The 16,969-nt window shown below is 57.5% G+C and overlaps 1 protein-coding gene across 1 annotated transcript; it reads right to left on the reverse strand.

The window, feature by feature from the left end:
• Nucleotides 1–3,600: 3,600 nt before the first annotated feature.
• On the reverse strand, nucleotides 3,601–5,081 carry LOC123093626 (NAC domain-containing protein 22). The gene is made up of 2 exons (XM_044515635.1): nucleotides 4,804–5,081; nucleotides 3,601–4,684 (listed from the first exon to the last, which is right to left on the reverse strand). Exons 1-2 carry the CDS (start codon nucleotides 4,985–4,987, stop codon nucleotides 3,810–3,812), a joined length of 1,059 nt encoding a protein of 352 aa, XP_044371570.1. The 5' UTR covers nucleotides 4,988–5,081; the 3' UTR covers nucleotides 3,601–3,809.
• Between the last annotated feature and the right edge of the window lie 11,888 nt (nucleotides 5,082–16,969).

The following is a 16,969-nucleotide window of genomic DNA, read 5'->3' on the forward strand; positions in this document are numbered from 1 at the left end:
TCGCCGAAGACGCTACACGTGTCGTCGGTCGTGGACGAGGCGCCGAAGTTGACTTTTTCTTTTTCTTCTTCGCCGCCTCCTTGGCTAGGGCCGATGCTGCCGTCATAGGGTTTCGAGCTCTTGTGGCACCATAGGGAGCGACGGGATGGCGGCGGGCCATCACCAAAGAGACGCTCGCCACCCCGGCGGCCTTTGTCGTGGTTGGAGTCGGAGCTTGAACCCGGTGGACTTTTTTTATCACCAAGTTCTTCTTCGGCGTGGGCGGCGGCGCGGAGATCATTTCTGGCGGTGACAAGCAGGTGGGAGTGGTGGTATGGTCCAGGCAGTCCATTCAGCGGCGTCAGTGGGGCGTGGTGGCGGCTGCAGCGGGACATAGGAGGCGGGAGAGAGCAGGCGCCACTTTTCCTCAGTCGAGAACGCGGTGAGTATATTTAGGAAGATTGGGGGGGGGGGGGGGGGGCGACCGTGGAGAATAATTTATCCTCTCTTATGAGGTTCAGGGGATCGGCTAGGTGCGGCATAAGGAAGGATAACTGCCAGATAGGGGATCGGTTAGAGTTGCCCTAATAGATGGGCAGCGCATATAGTCCAGAGGACCAACTGGACAAGACTAGCCCCCCCCCCCCCCCCTCTAAAAGTTGCTTAAACTAGACATGTTGAGGTTTGCTTATGAAATTGCGTCAACTCAGGGCATCTTCAAAAGCATCCACAGCCGGACTACTGAAATGCCCCATATATGTTCGAGCTGATAGCCCGGTCAGCAACCAGTAAAATAATCATGACTCGACCGACCACCACTGATCTACACCTATCATATCATGTTTATATCTGGAGTGAATATAGAAACGGCATGTCTGCCACATTGGGCCAGACAAACCAGACCCATTCAAATTCCACCAAATTAACCGGGTCAACTAAATCAACCATCATCCTTCCCTGTTCATCCTCCATTTCCAGTGTCCGCGTCGTCGCCGTCCTCCTTCGATTGTCCTCCATTTCCCGCGTCCGAGCCATCGCCATCCCCCACCCTTGCCCCCAGCCATCCGTGTCACCGACGTCATACACGTCATCACCGAGAACCCCATCCCCCACCTCTGGCATGGATGATGCCTCGACAGAGTCAACAGTGGTCCCGCCCATGGCGGTCAGCTGCAATGCGGAGAATGTCACCCAGAAGGAGTGGACACAACCTAGATGGCGCCCTGTGAGTGATCCATCATGTTGGACACACGCGACCGAGACGTTGAATTTCATTTTGGCATGTTTACATTGTTGATTTGTGTTTCTTTTTGCTTTGTTGCATTGATTAATTGGTGTTGAATTTGTGTTATATGATGGACGGTCTATAAATTTGGGGGTTTTGATATGAGGAGTGTGGTTGTCAGGCGGGACTTTTGAGACGCCGTCTGAGGTTGTCATTGGACGCATCCGCAGACGTTTAGGCGGTCGGATTTGCCAAATCCGGTTATAGATGTTCTAATAGCATGCTCATATTTTTCCCAATACTCAAAACCTATTGGTATGGATATTTAGCACCGAAAACGAACTCACACAACTCATCCAAATCTAAATGGGTTCCCAAAAAATAAGGGAGAAACCCAAATGTTGCTATCCAATAACTAGATATGGGTTTTCTATAGTAGGATACCTATCCTATCAAAAACATATGGCGCCAAGTGCAAATGTACAAGAGGGAAAGTTCCATGACGCCCACCGTCCCATCCCACATGGCTTCGGACGATTCCAGTCATGGGTCGTCGCCATCAGCAGACCTACACTCAATCAACCTCTATTACAACCTCACCGCTGCCGGACGATTCCTGCCACGGGGGCGCCGCTGCCACTTGTGCAACCACAAAACCTCCGTCTTCACCCCGCCGAACCATCCCATCGCTCGGCACCCTCTGTCATGACCTCCCCGGCCTCCATCAAGCTCGTCATTGCCCAGCCTTCATCCAGCCGATTCCGGCCGTCACCCCGCCCGTTTTGCCTCGTCGCTGCCTATTGAGCTCAATTAGAAGCCGTGCGACGCGCACGAGCTTAGCAATGATCGGGGCACGACCACGGCCTAGGGAGAGTTCTCTGCACTCGGTCAAGGTCATGCCTTCGGTCTTGGTGGTTACCCGGACTCCAATCGGGTAATGTCGTCCCTCGACCTCCGGTGAGCCTCTGCCGGCAGAAAGCAAGGTTGGTGGATTGATTTGTGGTTGGTCGCTTTTCATAATTTGATGATGGGTAATGTTGATGGAGTCACTGCTAGAGAGAGAGAGAGAGAGAGAGAGAGAGAGAGAGAGAGGGTAGCTTATTACAAGGGAGTGGAGTTTAAGAACTTTCAAGTTGGTGACCCATGTGGAAGTTAACAAGAAAATGATTTCATGAAGGAGAACCACTCCCTTCGGGTTGTTTCGCACAGGAATGAAAGTCGTCTTGGTATGCCAAACAATAGTGTGTATTATTGCACCTTGGTAGGCCAAAATTGCTCAATACGCATTGCGTCCTCTTTCTTAGAAAGCAAATCCGAAGTTTAACTTAAATAGTCTAAAACATATCGCAAAAAATATAATAATATCTGTTTGGCCCCTTTCTCGCATGGGCGACACTACGCGTCCACTGGTCGATTTTCTGATTTTATCCGCCGCCTCGACGGCCGTTGGATGCCCGACCTGATGGCCGTCCGATCTAGTGTAGACGCCCGCATGCCCACTCGTTATTTCCTGCAACAACCACTCTGTTGCAGAAACAAATAACACTCTTGCCCCAGGCCCCGACAGAGCTGCGCCCCGCGCGACTCCGCCGCCGACCCACCGCAAAATCAGCTCGCCGGCGGCATCCTGGAGCTAAATTGAAGTTTCTGCAACACTATGGCGCTCCATATCGCGCGTCAGATGGCCGGATCTGACGCAAATCGAGCTCACCGAGGGGCCCTGCTTCGAGATCAGGCGCGACCATCGTTCTCAGCTCCGAGCACCGCCGGGGGCCACCGCGTGTTGGAGTTTCCTCTTGGTTCACAATCCCCCGGTGGTGTTTCCTGAAACTACTTCGAGCAGATAGCATCTGGAAGCCTGGGTTAGTTTCTGAAACATGGTCTCTGTTTCTGAAACATAGCTATCTCTGAAAAACATGAATCAACAAATCCCACTGTCCTGCTCGATTGTATCTCTGAAACCAAGAGGTTCAGGACTACTGGCTACTTGATTGTATCTCTGAAACATGAATTCTAAATCCCATTGTCCTGTTTGATTGTATCTCTGAAAAATGATTTCATTGTCTACAAAGTGTTTCTGAATTCCTTGCAACCGCGCTGCCCTCCGTCCTAGCCACACGAGTCAACTGAGCCGCGGGCGTTATCCAATTGCACGAATGTTTTCTGAAACAACAGGTAAGTTTCAGAAACGCGACGCGGAAGCGTGGACGCTCTCATCTGTCTGATCAACATACGATCCAACGGATGTGGAGCCAGCGGACGCATGAGCGTTATCAGTCGGTTGAAGGTAAGCTTTTTCCTTCTCGCATACCGCTTTAATGTCTAAAACATCAATGAACGATAATAATATCTGTTTTTCTTTTTTATTAGCACCACAAGCATTCTTGATTATTAAAAAAACTATTTTTACCGTGAAGTTTGACAAACTCAAAACAGTTCCATAAGTTAATTCATTGCAGTCCTCGTTGCAAACTGTCATGTTAAACAAAGAGACGTCTATGTCGTAGACTCGTAGTACTATGCACAAGCACAACTGAATTTACAGCTAAGCCTCTACTCTGCTTCAAAGTTTTGCATACTTGCTCTCTGCACGACTTGCATCTGGCTAGTATAGCAGATGGGCGTAAGGGGACATGCAATGCTGGTCCTGCCACGGGCTGCGCAACTGCGTCAGGAACGGGTCATTTAGCCAGTCGAACACTCCGTGGCCGCTCGCCGCCGGTAGTTGCAGGCTGGGCAGGTCCAGAACACCCTGGCTCGCCGCCGGTAGCTGCAGGCTGGACATGTTCGTCATCCCATGGTTCGCTGCCGGTAGCTGGAGGCCATAGGGTGGGTTCACGGCCGGGAGCTGAAGATGGAAGGGGGCGTTCGCCGCTTGCGACAGAGACGACGTCGACGCGACGGTGACCGTGGCGACGTCTGCTTCCTTCTTGGCTTCCCTCGGCGCGTCGTGGCTGCTGCTGTTGCCAGACGGCGCCACCGAGGAGGAGGAGGAGGAGTGGATCAGGAAGTTGTCCTGGACGTCGTCGGACGGCGACAGATAGAAGTTGCCTGCTGCCGGGACGGGACACGCTCTGGCCGCGCCACCGTAGCCGTACCCACCGTTGCTGCCGGACCTCTGCTTCATCTCCTCCATCTCGAAGGCTCTTTGCTCGAGCTCCTTGAGCGGCGTGGCCTTCCGGTACACCTTGCATAGCACCGTGTCCTCCTGGGGTGGCGCCGCGCCGGAGTCGGGGAGGCGGTACTCGTTCATGACCCAGTCCGTCTTGGTGCCGCGCGGCGCGCGCCCCTGGTAGAAGACGAGCGTCTTCTTGAGACCGATGACCCGTTTGTGGTCGCCGGTGCTCCGGATGGCCCTGTCCGACCCCGTCGCCTTCCAGAACCCCCGCTCCGTCGTCCGGTTCGGCCGCCCGCCGCTCCCCGCCTTCCGGTCACGCGGCACGAAGAAGTACCACTCCCTCTCCCCGATCTTTGCCATCCCTGCATATCCATACACAGACCTCATCAGCTCACTGCTCGGACATGTATACATCGATCGATCACTGCGACGATGTTCTTGTTCGAAGTTGTTGTTCTTGTATGTACGTGTATGTACGTACCAGGAAGATCCCAGGGATCGTGGCGGTAGATGTTGAGGGTGCCGATGATGTCGAAGTGGAGCTTCTTGCCGAGGGCGACGCGGGAGAGGTAGAAGCCGAGGAGCTCCTCCTCCGTGGGGTGGAAGCGGAAGCCGGGGAGGTCCTGATCGACCTCCATGGTCGACGACGCCACGGCCATTGCCATTGCTCGCTGCTGCTCTAGGTGATCCACTTACTACTCGAAGTGCTCGATCACCGCTGTACTTGTTACGCTGTTGCTGCTGGAAGGTGGATGATGGCGGTGGTGGTGGTCGGACCGTCGGGGGTTGCTTATATAGAGCTTCAAAGTGATGCCAACCGAGTCGGTTTCCTGCAGAAAGCAGAAGAGGGGGCCGCAGTTTCATGGCACCGGAGAAAACGACTGCTGCTCAAATGGATTTGTGCCGGCCTTACTTAGCACTCAATTAATCACGTCCTTTGAAGACTTAATTTTAATTTGCTCATGTAGATATTTGTAGTCACACAGATTGACTCATTTTGGTCATCCTTCTTTTAAGGATTTTTTTCTTCTATTGTTGTGCTTTCCAGAGCCTGTTCTTGGGTGTATATATTTATCTTCTGTACTTTCCAATTTGGAATACTCGACGGCTAAGACTTCTAGCCGAAATTTCTATTTTGAGGTACAATTGTTTCTCGAAACATTCCAATAATGGCAGCAATTTTTTAGTGCACTTTTTTACACGTTTACCTTGCATCTGCATCTGCTGCTAATTAATATCCTCTTCGACAGCTGTTTTTCCAGAAAAAAACAGGTTTGTTCAACAGAATGATGCTGTATTGCAGCAATGGAAATGTTATTCTTCCACTGAACCACCGTGCAGTCACCGTACATAAGTACCCAAGTTTCTCCTCTTTTTATTACAAAAAGCAACCCCATTCTCTGCCCAGTTACATGACTAGATATTACAATGCACATGTTTGTATATAAGAATATACTAGTTCGAATTGCTGTATAACCGCAAGGCCCCGGATGATTATTATTAAAGATATACTTTTGTTTGCAAACTTTTACGCTCAGATGGTCAGGTCTCTTTTGATTTGACCCGCCCGTCCAAGTTGAAGTTCTAGACATGGTGTTACGACCGGGCAGACTTATGCCCGTAGGAGGCCCACCGGGCAGGTTTACTTAGGGGCTTGGCCCATAAGTTATCTTATTTTCTAGTATCGTGGTTATATATACTAGCTGTAAAACTATTTTGAGGATTAAATAATAAGAAGAATTCTATTGCCCGGCTCCCAGAGGAGCCGGACCCTAACCCTAGCCGCCTCCCTCTCTCAGCCGCCGCCTCCCTCCTTCTTCATCGCGACGGCGCCCGTGCGCCGGCCGCCGCGCCCTCACCCCTCTCAGCTCCCGGTCTTCCCCTACAACATACGCAGTAGGACCGGTAGGACCCTGGGTCATACCAATTTGGTATCGGTTCGATCATGTCTTCCTCTCACCCACGCCGCCGCTGCCCATCGGCACCACCGCCGCCTACGGCCACCCCGCGCTGTTGTGGCCGTCACAGGGCGCTGCCGCGGGCGGCGGCCTCCCGCTGCTGCCGTTCCAGGCGGGCCACCCCAGTGGGCCGCCCTTGCCGCTGCTGCATCATCATTAACCCCCGGCCACGGGCCCTCTCTGGCCGCAGTGGCCAACTACTGCCCCCGCAGCACTCGTCGCTCCCGTCCACCCTCCGCCGCAAACGATGCAACCACCAGCGCCACCCCTGCCCAACTCGGGGGTGCCCTCACAGGCCAGCTTGCCCATCCATCAGGTCCGGTTCCCGCCCTCTCCGTCGCCAATACCACTGTGGGCAGCTGGCTCTTCGCCATCACCGGTCTACACCGCGGCTTTCGAGCAGCGGACCCCGTTCCCGTAGTTCGGTGGGACATCTGGCTCCGCAGGTCGCTACCCGAAGTACTCCGACCAGGCGCCACCGGCCGCCCTGCTCCGGTCCTCCGAGCTAGTTCGACACGGCGCTCCGACACAGACACCGCTGCGGTTCGCCAAAATCGACTTCGCCACCTATGACGGCACGGAGGACCCCCTCAACTGGCTCAACCAGTGCGACCAGTTCTTCGCGGGCAGCGCACCCTCGCCTCGGAGCGTACCTAGCTCGCCTCCTACCACGTCCGCGGCGTGGCACAGACATGGTATTACGCCCTCGAGCAAGACGAGGGCAGCATGCCCCCTTGGGAGCGCTTCCGCAAGCTCTACCTCCTTCGCTTTGAGCCTCCGGTCCGCGGGAGCCGCTTGGCGGAGCTCAGTCGCCTTCCCTTCACCTCCACGGTGCAGGACTTCACCGACAGCTTCCAGGACCTGGCGTGCCACGCTTCGGGCGTGACGGCGCAGCAGCGGGCCGACCTCTTCATTGGTGGCCTTCCAGATCTCATCAGCGTGGACGTGGAGCTTCGTGGACCTCAGGATCTCCAGATGGCCATGTACTATGCCCACGCCTTCGAGTGTCACGCCCAGAGCATGTAGCAGGCAGCCCCGGCTCGAGGAGGCTGACAGGCCATCCGGCAGCCCCCGGCGCCAGGCCGGCCACCCCCGTCCGCTCCGAAAACTACCACCCTTGCCGCGACGCGGCCCTTCCGTCGGCTCTGTCCGGCGGAGCAGATGGAGCGGCGGCACCAGCGCCTCTGCTTTAACTGCGACGAGACCTACACGTTGAGCCATGTCTGACCGCGCCTCTTCTACTTGGAGTTGGCCGACTACATCGAGGAGGAGGCACTGGCCGAGGGAGCCGACACACTGCCGCCCCCAGCGCCTGTGGAGGCCGCACCCGCGGCCGCCTCGGTGACGGCACTCGTGGTCTCTCTCCATGCGCTCGCTGGCATCCGCGACGAGCGAACCATGCTTTTGCCGGTGATGATCCACGGCGAGCGCTTGGTGGCCCTGGTGGATATAGGCTCCACCCATAACTTCCTGCCCGAGGCTACCATGCGTCGCTTAGCGCTTCAGCCGACGGGCGGAGAGCAACTTCGGGTCACGGTGGCCAACGGCGATCGTCTCCGGTGTCATGGGCTCGCACGGAACGTTCCCATCACCATCGGCGATGAACACTTCTCCATGACATGTGCGGTCATTGACTTGGGCTGTTTCGACTTCATCATTGGCGCCGACTTTCTACGGACCCTCAGTCCCGTCCTTTGGGACTTCGACGCTCTGACGATGACCTTCTGGCGGCTGGGCCGCCGCATCCGGTTGGACGGCATTGGAGGTGTCTCCCAGGTCGCGCTGCAGCTTCAGCTGGCCGCGGCTACCTCTGAGGCCGAGCACCCACTGTTAGATCACCTTCTGCAGCAGCACGACGACCTCTTCCCCGACCCACAGGGTCTTCCGCCAGCCAGGGCTTATGATCACTGCATTCACCTCCTGCCGGGCTCGGCACCGGTGGCCGTTCGTCCTTACCACTACCCGACGCTGCAGAATGACGAGTTGGAGCGGTAGTGTGCACTGATGCTCGCCGTGGGCATTATCCGGATCTCCACCTCTCCGTTCACCGCGCCGGTCCTTCTCGTACGCAAGTTGGACGGCTCGTGGCGCTTCTGCATCGACTACCGCGCCCTTAATACTCTCATACGGAAGGACAAGTTTCCTATTCTGGTGGTCGATGAGCTCCTGGATGAGCTCCATGGGGCGCGCTTCTTCACCAAGCTCGATCTCTGGTCGGGGTTCCATCAGGTGCGTATGCACCCGGACGACATTGCCAAGACGGCGTGTCGGACTCATCACGGCCACTTCGAGTTCTTGGTGATGCCCTCGGAAACCTTCCAGGCTCTGATGAACGACGTCCTCCGGCCCTACCTATGTCGGTTTGTGCTCGTTTTCTTTGATGACATTCTTATTTACATCGCCTCTTGGGCGGAGCACCTTCAGCACGTCGCCATCGTCTTCAACGAGCTTCGGGTGCACCATCTTAAACTTAAGCGCTCGAAGTGCTTGTTCAGGACGCCGTTTGTCGCCTACCTCGGCCATGTCATCTCGGCCGACGGGGTTGCCATGGATGCCGACAAGGTGGCGGCCATTGCAGCTTGGCCGACACCGCAATCACCGCGGGCTCTTCGCGGTTTTCTGGGCCTCGCGGGCTACTACTGGAAGTTTATCCGGGAATCCAGCCTCGTCGCGTCACTCCTCACACGCTTGCTGTGTCGTGCCACCTTTGCTTGGGACGACAAGGCGACGACGGCATTTGAGGCCCTCAAGGGGGCCCTCACGACGGGGCCCGTTCTTCAGATGCCAGATTTTGACCACCCATTCGTGGTGGGCTGTGACGCCTCCGGTGCGGGGTTTGGCACAATGCTTCATCAGGGCGAGGTCCCTCTCGCGTAAGCTTGTTCAGCCGTCCTTTCTCTCTACGCCATCTTAAGCTCAATGAGTATGAGCGGGAGCTCATTGGCTTGGTGCAGGCGGTGCGCCACTGGCAGCCCTATCTTTGGGGTCGGTCTTTCCAAATTCGCATGGACCACTACAACCTGAAGTTCTTGCCGGACCAGAGGCTCTCAACCGTGCCGCAGCACCAGGGGATTAGCAAGCTCTTTGGCTTCGACTTCTCCATCGAGTATCGGCCCGGTCGTCTTAACACTGTGTCCGATGCCTTGTCTCGCCGAGAAGCCGACCACAACACCGCTATCCCCGACGCCGAGGGTACAGCGCTTTGCATCCGCTCCGGCCCGACCTTCAGGCTCTTCACCGACATTCGCCGGGCGACGGCGATGGCGGCCGACGCCCTTCTTCTTCAGCATCAGCTGGCTTTGGGCGAGCTGGAGGCGCCTTGGCGCTTCACCGAGGGCCTGCTCCTCCATGGGCGTCGGGTCTTCGTGCCGGCGCATGACGATATCCGTCACCAGGTGTTGCTGCTGGCCCACTCAGCAGGCCATGAGGGTGTGTAGAAAACTCTCCATCATCTCTGCGCCAACTTCTACATCCTTGGTGATCGCACCCTGGTCCGTGATTGGGTTCGGTCTTGTGCGATCTGTCGGCGCAACAAGACGGAGACGCTACGGCCGCCTGGTCTACTCCAGCCCTTGGAGGTGCCATCTCAGGTCTGGGTCGATATCTCCATGGACTTCACCGAGGGCCTCCCCAAGGTGGGAGGCAAATCGGTCATTCTCACGGTGGTCGACCGCTTCTCTAAGTATGCTCACTTCATTGCGCTAGGTCAACCATACATAGCGGTGTCCGTAGCCCGGGCCTTCTTCGACGGGATCATCCGCCCCACGGGTTTCCCTCTTCGATCGTCAGAATCGTGACCCCGTGTTCACGGGGCACGTGTGGCACGGCCTCTTTCGGATGGCGGGCGTCAAGCTCCACTTGAGCACGACCTTCCATCCTCAGACGGATGGCCAGTCCGAGGTCGTCAACAAGGTGATTGCCATGTATTTGCGTTGTGTCATAGGTGATCGTCCTCGCGCATGGGTGGACTAGCTCTCGTGGGCGGAGCACTGCTACAACACCTCATATTACTCCGCCCTACGCACCACGCCTTTTGAGGTGGTCTACGGCCGCCAGCCTCTGGCGATTCTTCCAGTTGATCCGGCCACGGCTCAGACCGAGGCGGCCGGGGACCTCCTGCGGAGCCGCGACGAGATGCTTGCCGAGGTCCGGCAACGAATTCTTCAGGCCCAGCAGTTGGCCAAGCACTACTACGACGGTCATCATCGCGAGGCGGAGTTCGCGGTGGGCGATTGGGTGTGGCTGCGTCTTCTTCACCGCTCTACGCAGTCACTCGACCCACGCGTGAAGAAGAAGTTGGGTCCTTGCTATGCCGGGCCCTTTGCTGTCCTGGAGCGCATTGGGAAGGTGGCTTACCGCCTTCAGCTTCCGGCAGGTGCTTGCATCCACTACCTCTTCCATTTGGGGCTGCTCAAGCCCTTCCGTGGAGAGCCACCCGCAGCTCCTCTGGCACTTCCGCCCACCGCCGACGGGCGTCTTCTTCCTTGTCCAGAGAAGGTCTTGTAGGCCCAGCTACATCGCAGAGTGTGGTATGTGCTAATTTAGTGGGCTGGATTTCCGGCAGAGGACGCCACTTGGGAGCAGCGCGAGGAGTTCCGCCAACACTATCCAGAGTTCCAGCTCGAGGACGAGCTGTTTGCGCAGGCGGAGAGAGATGTTATGACCGGGCAGACTTATGCCCATAGGAGGCCCACCGGGCAGGTTTAGTTAGGGGCTTGGCCCACAAGTTATCTTATTTTCTAGCATCGTGGTTGTATATACTAGCTGTAAAACTATTTTGAGGATTAATCAATAAGAAGAATTCTATTGCCCGACTCCGAGAGGATCCGGACTCTAACCCTAGCCGCCTCCCTCTCTCAGCCCCTCCTTCATCGCGACGGCGCCCGTGCGTCGGCTGCCGCGCCCTCGCCTCTCTCAGCCCCGGTCTTCCCTTCAACTAACGCAGCAGGACCGGTAGGACCTTGGGTTCTACCAATTTGGTATCTAGAGACTCCGGTTCGATCATGTCTTCCTCATCACCCACGCCGTCGCTGCCCATCGGCACCACCGCCTAGCTGTCCGCCCCTTCCCCCGATGACCACCAACGGGGCTCCGACGCTGCTGGGGCCGATCACCACCGTGGGTGCCCCAACGCCGCCGGCCCCAGTCACTCCCGTGCCGCCACCAACCGCTGTCTTCATGCCGGAGCTGACGACCACCACACTGCAGGATCTTGTGACGGCAGTCCAAGGCCTCCAGCTGCACATGGTGGGGCCCTACGCACCCCCAATGGCTGTGCCCATCGCCGCCTACGGCCACCCCGCGTTGCCATGGCCGTCACAGGGCGCTGCCGCGGGCGGCGGCCTCCCGCTGCAGTCATTCCAAGCGGGCCACCCCAGCAGGCCGCCCTCCCCACTGCTACATCATCATCAACCCCCGTCCACGGGCCCTCTCTAGCTGCAGTGGCCAACTACGGCCCCCGCAGCTCTCGTCGCTCATGTCCACCCTCCACCGCAGACGATGCAACCACCGGCGCCACCCCTGCCGAGCTCGGGGGTGCCCTCGCAGGCTGGCCTGCCCATCCATCAGGTCCGATTTCCGCCCTCTCCATCGCCAATACTAGCGTGGGCGGCTGGATCTTCGCCATCACCCGTCTACACCGCGGCTTCCGAGCAGTCGACCCCGTTCCCGCAGTTCGGCGGGCCATCTGGCTCCGCAGGTCGCTACCCGGAGTACTCCGACCAGGCGCCACCGGCCGCCCTGCTCCGCTCCTCCGAGCCAGTTCGACACGGTGCTCCGACACAGACACCGTCGCGGTTTGCCAAAATCGACTTCGCCACCTATGACGGCACGGAGGACCCCCTCAACTGGCTCAACCAGTGCAACCAGTTCTTTCGCGGGCAGCGCACCCTCGCCTTGGAGCGTACCTGGCTTGCCTCCTACCACCTCCATCGCGCGGCACAGCCATGGTATTACGCCCTCGAGCAGGACAAGGGTGGCATGCCCTCTTGGGAGCGCTTCCGCGAGCTCTGCCTCCTTCTCTTTGGGCCTCCGGTCCGTGTGAGCCGCTTGGTGGAGCTCGGTCGCCTTCCCGTCACCTCCACGGTGCAGGACTTCGCCGACAGCTTCCAGGCCCTGGCGTGCCACGCTTTGGGCGTGAAGGCGTAGCAGCGGGCCGACCTCTTCATTGGTGGCCTTCCGGATCACATCCGCGTGGACGTGGAGCTTCGTGGGCCTCAGGATCTCTTGATGGCCATGTACTACGCCCGTGCCTTCGAGTGTCACGCCCAGGCCATGTAGTAGGCAGCCCCGGCTTGAGGAGGCCGACAGGCCGTCCGGCAGCCCCCGGCACCATGCCGGCCACCCCCGGACGTGACGCGGTCCTTCCGTCGGCTCTCTCGGACGGAGCAGATGGAGCGGCGGCGCCAGGGCCTCTGCTTTAACTGCGACAAGCCCTACACGCCGAGCCATGTCCGACCGTGCCTGTTCTACTTGGAGACGGTTCACTACATCGAGGAGTCAGCTCTGGCCGAGAGAGCCGACACACTGCCACCCCTAGCGCCTGCCAAGGCCGCACCCGCGACCGCCCCGGTGACGGCACTCGCGGTCTCTCTCCATGTGCTCACTGGCATCTGCGACGAGCGAACCATGCTTTTGCCGGTGATGATCCATGACGAGTACTTGGTGGCCATGGTGGATACATGCTCCACCCATAACTTCCTTCTCGAGGCTATCATGTGTCGCTTAGCACTTCAGCCGACGGGCGGGGAGCAACTTCGGGTCACGGTGGTCAACGGCGATCGTCTCCGGTGTCATGGGCTCGCACGGAACGTGCCCATCACCATTGGCGACAAACACTTCTCCATCACCTGTGTGGGCATTGACTTGGGCTGTTTCGACTTCATCCTTGGCGTCGACTCTCTGTGGACCCTCGGTCCCATCCTTTGGGACTTCGACGCTCTGACGATTACCTTCTGTAGGCTGGGCCGCCGCATCCGGTGGGACGGCATTGGAGGCGTCTCCCAGGTCGCGCTGCAGCTTCTGCTGGCCGCGACTACCTCTGAGGCCGAGCACCCACTATTAGATCACCTTCTGCAGCAGCACAACAACCTCTTCACCAAGCTGCAGGGTCTTCTGCCAGCCAAGGCTTATGATCACCGCATTCACCTCCTGCCGGGCTCAGCACCGGTGGTCGTTTGTCCTTACCGCTACCCGCAGTTGCAGAAGGATGAGTTGGAGCGGCATTGCGCATTGATGCTCGCCGCGGGCATTTTCCGGATCTCCACCTCGCCGCTCACCGCGCCGGTCCTTCTCGTACGCAAATTGGATGGCTCGTGGCGCTTCTGCATCGACTACCCCACCCTTAATGCTCTCACACTGAAGGACAAGTTTCCTATTCTGGTGGTCGATGAGCCCCTGTATGAGCTCCATGGGGCGCGCTTCTTCACCAAGCTCGATCTCTGGTTGGGGTACCACTAGGTGCGTATGCACCCGGACGACATCGCCAAGACGGCGTTTCGGACTCATCACGGCCACTTCGAGTTCTTGGTGATGCCCTTTGATCTCTCCAACACCCCGGCGACCTTCAGGCTCAGAGGAACGATGTCCTCCGGCCCTACCTATGTCGGTTTGTGCTTGTTTTCTTTGATGACATTCTTATCTACAGCGCCTCTTGGGCGGAGCACCTTCAACACGTCGCCATCGTCTTCAACGAGCTTCGGGTGAATCATCTTCATCTTAAGCGCTCGAAGTGCTTGTTCAGGACGTCGTCTGTCGCCTACCTCGGCCACGTTATCTTGGCCGACGGGTTTGCCATGGATGCCGACAAGGTGGTGGCCATTGCAGCTTGGCCGACACCGCAATCGCCGCGGGCTCTTCGCAATTTTCTGGGCCTCGCGGGCAACTACCGGAAGTTTATCCGGGAATTCGCCCTCATCGTGTCGCCCCTCACATGCTTGCTGCGTCGTGACGCCTTCTCTTGGGACCACGAGGCGACGACTGCATTCGAGGGCCTCAAGGGTGCCCTCATGACGGGGCCCGTTCTTCAGATGCCGGATTTTGACCGCCCATTCGTGGTGGACTGCGACGCCTCCGGTGCGGGATTCGGAACCGTGCTTCATCAGGGCGAGGGCCCTCTCGCCTTCTTCAGCCGACCTTTCACTCCACGCCATCTTAAGCTCGCGACGTATGAGCAGGAGCTCATTGGCTTGGCGCATGCGGTGCGTAACTGGCGGCCCTATCTTTGGGGTCGGTCTTTCCAAGTTTGCACGGACCACTACAACCTGAAGTTCTTGCTGGACCAGAGGGTCTCGACCGTGCCGCAGCACCCGTGGATCAACAAGCTCTTTGGCTTCGACTTCTCCGTCGAGTATCGGCCCAGTCGTCTTAACACCGTGGCCGACACCTTGTCTCGCTGAGACGCCAACCACGACACCGCTATTCCCGACGCCGAGGGTACGGCGCTCTGCATCCGCTCCGGCCCAACCTTCGGGCTCTTCACCGACATTTGTCGGGCGACGGCGATGGCGGCCGACGCCCTTCTTCTTCAGCAGCAGCTGGTTGCGGGCGAGCTGGAGGCGCCTTGGCGCTTCACCGACGGCCTGCTCCTCCATGGGCGCCGGGCCTTCGTGCCGGTGCATGACGATCTCCGTCACCAGGTGTTGCTGCTGGCCCACTCAGCGGGCCATGAGGGTGTGTAGAAAACTCTCCATCGTCTCCGCGCCGACTTCTACATCCCTGGTGATCGCACCCTGGTCCATGACTGGGTTCAGTCTTGTGCGACATGTCAGCGCAACAAGACGGAGACGCTATGGCCGGCTGGTCTACTCCAGCGCTTGGAGGTGCCGTCTCAGGTCTGGGCGGATATCTCCATGGACTTCATCGAGGGCCTCCCCAAGGTGGGCGGCAAATGAGTCATTCTCACGGTGGTCGATTGCTTCTCCAAGTATGCTCACTTCATCGCGCTCAGTCATCCATACACAACGGTGTCCGTAGCCCGAGCCTTCTTCGACGGGATTGTCCGCCTCCACGGGTTTCCCTCTTCGATCATTAGCGATCGGGACCCCGTGTTCACGGGGCATGTGTGGCACAACCTCTTTCGGATGGCGGGCGTCAACCTCCGCTTGAGCACGGCCTTCCACCCTCAGACAGATGGCCAGTCCGAGGTCGTCAACAAGGTGACTGCCATGTATTTGTGTTGTGTCATAGGTGATTGTCCTCACGCATGGGTGGACTGGCTCTCGTGGGCGGAGTACTGCTACAACACCTCATATCACTCCGCCCTACACACCACGCCTTTTGAGTTGGTCTACGGCTGCCAGCCTCTGACGATTCTTCCAGTTGATCCGGCCACGACTCGGACCGAGGCGGCCGGGGACCTTCCGCGGAGCCGTGAGGAGATGCTCGCCGAGGTCCGGCAATGACTTCTTCAGGCCCAGCAGTTGGCCAAGCACTACTACGACGGTCATCATCGCGAGGCGGAGTTCGCGGTGGGCGATTTGGTGTGGATGCGTCTTCTTCACCGCTCTACGCAGTCACTCGACCCACGTGTGAAGTAGAAGTTGGGTCCTTGCTATGTCGGGCCCTTTGCTGTCCTGGAGCGCATTGGAAAGGTGGCTTACCGCCTTCAGCTTCTGGCAGGTGCTCGCATCCATGACGTCTTCCATGTGGGGCTGCACAAGCCCTTTCGTGGAGAGCCACCCGCGGCTCCTCTGGCACTTACGCCCACCGCCGACGGGCTTCTTCTTCCTGGCCCAAAGAAGGTCTTGCAGGCCCAGCTACATCGCGGAGTGTGGTATGTGCTTATTCAGTGGGCTGGATTTCCGGCAGAGGACACCACTTGGGAGCGGCGCGAGGAGTTCCGCCAACACTATCCAGAGTTCCAGCTCGAGGACGAGCTGTTTGCGCAGGCGAGGAGAGATGTTATGACCGGGCAGACTTATTCCCGTAGGAGGCCCACGGGGCAGGTTTAGTTAGGGGCTTGGCCCACAAGTTATCTTATTTTCTAACATCGTGGATATATATACTAGCTGTAAAACTATTTTGAGGATTAAGCAATAAGAATAATTCTATTGCCCGGCTCCCAGAGGAGGCGTACCCTAACCCTAGCCGCCTCCCTCTCTCAGCCGCCGCCTCCCTCCTTCATCGCGACGGCGCCCGTGCGCCAGCCGCTGCTCCCTCGCCCCTCTCAGCCCCCGGTCTTCCCCTACAACCTACGCAGCAGGACCGGTAGGACCCTGGGTACTACCACATGGCATATGTGCTTGCATTTCCCTGAATTTATTCAGAATTTCAAGGCTTTATTATTTCAGCACTAAACGACTGTCAGGTGCCGATGGTGACTTTTGTCAATCTCAAGATCTGTAGGCCAAGTCTCTCGACGGTGCTCATTGGAGTATGAGGTGTGTGCATGTACATGTGTGAGCATGTGCGTCTTTACTGTATTTTGCGAAAAAAGATATAATTTTATTTGTTGTACAACTAAAATTTAAAAGAAAAAATTTGAGGTCTCAACTATTGTGCCTAGTCTGGCATGAAGCCTAAATTGTCAAGCATTAAACCTTGAATTTCTACAACCATCCAAAATGGACCTGTACCTAGTGTTGGATAACTAGATGATAACCCGTGCGTTGCGGCGGGAACTGATTGCAATATGTTCTAATGAGATTGGTTCTATGGAGCATAAATATGTGAATTAATATATAATATCAT

This window comes from Triticum aestivum, chromosome 4B (genome assembly GCF_018294505.1).
Source record: "Triticum aestivum cultivar Chinese Spring chromosome 4B, IWGSC CS RefSeq v2.1, whole genome shotgun sequence".
Classification (NCBI taxonomy): domain Eukaryota; kingdom Viridiplantae; phylum Streptophyta; class Magnoliopsida; order Poales; family Poaceae; genus Triticum; species Triticum aestivum.

Excerpts from the sequence above, each read along its gene's own strand:
- LOC123093626 (XM_044515635.1), bottom strand. The coding sequence starts at position 4,987 with ATGGCAATGGCCGTGGCGTCGTCGACCATGGAGGTCGATCAGGACCTC. Across the intron at positions 4,685-4,803 it reads CGATCCCTGGGATCTTCCTG|GGATGGCAAAGATCGGGGAG; the intron begins GTACGTACATAC and ends ATGGATATGCAG.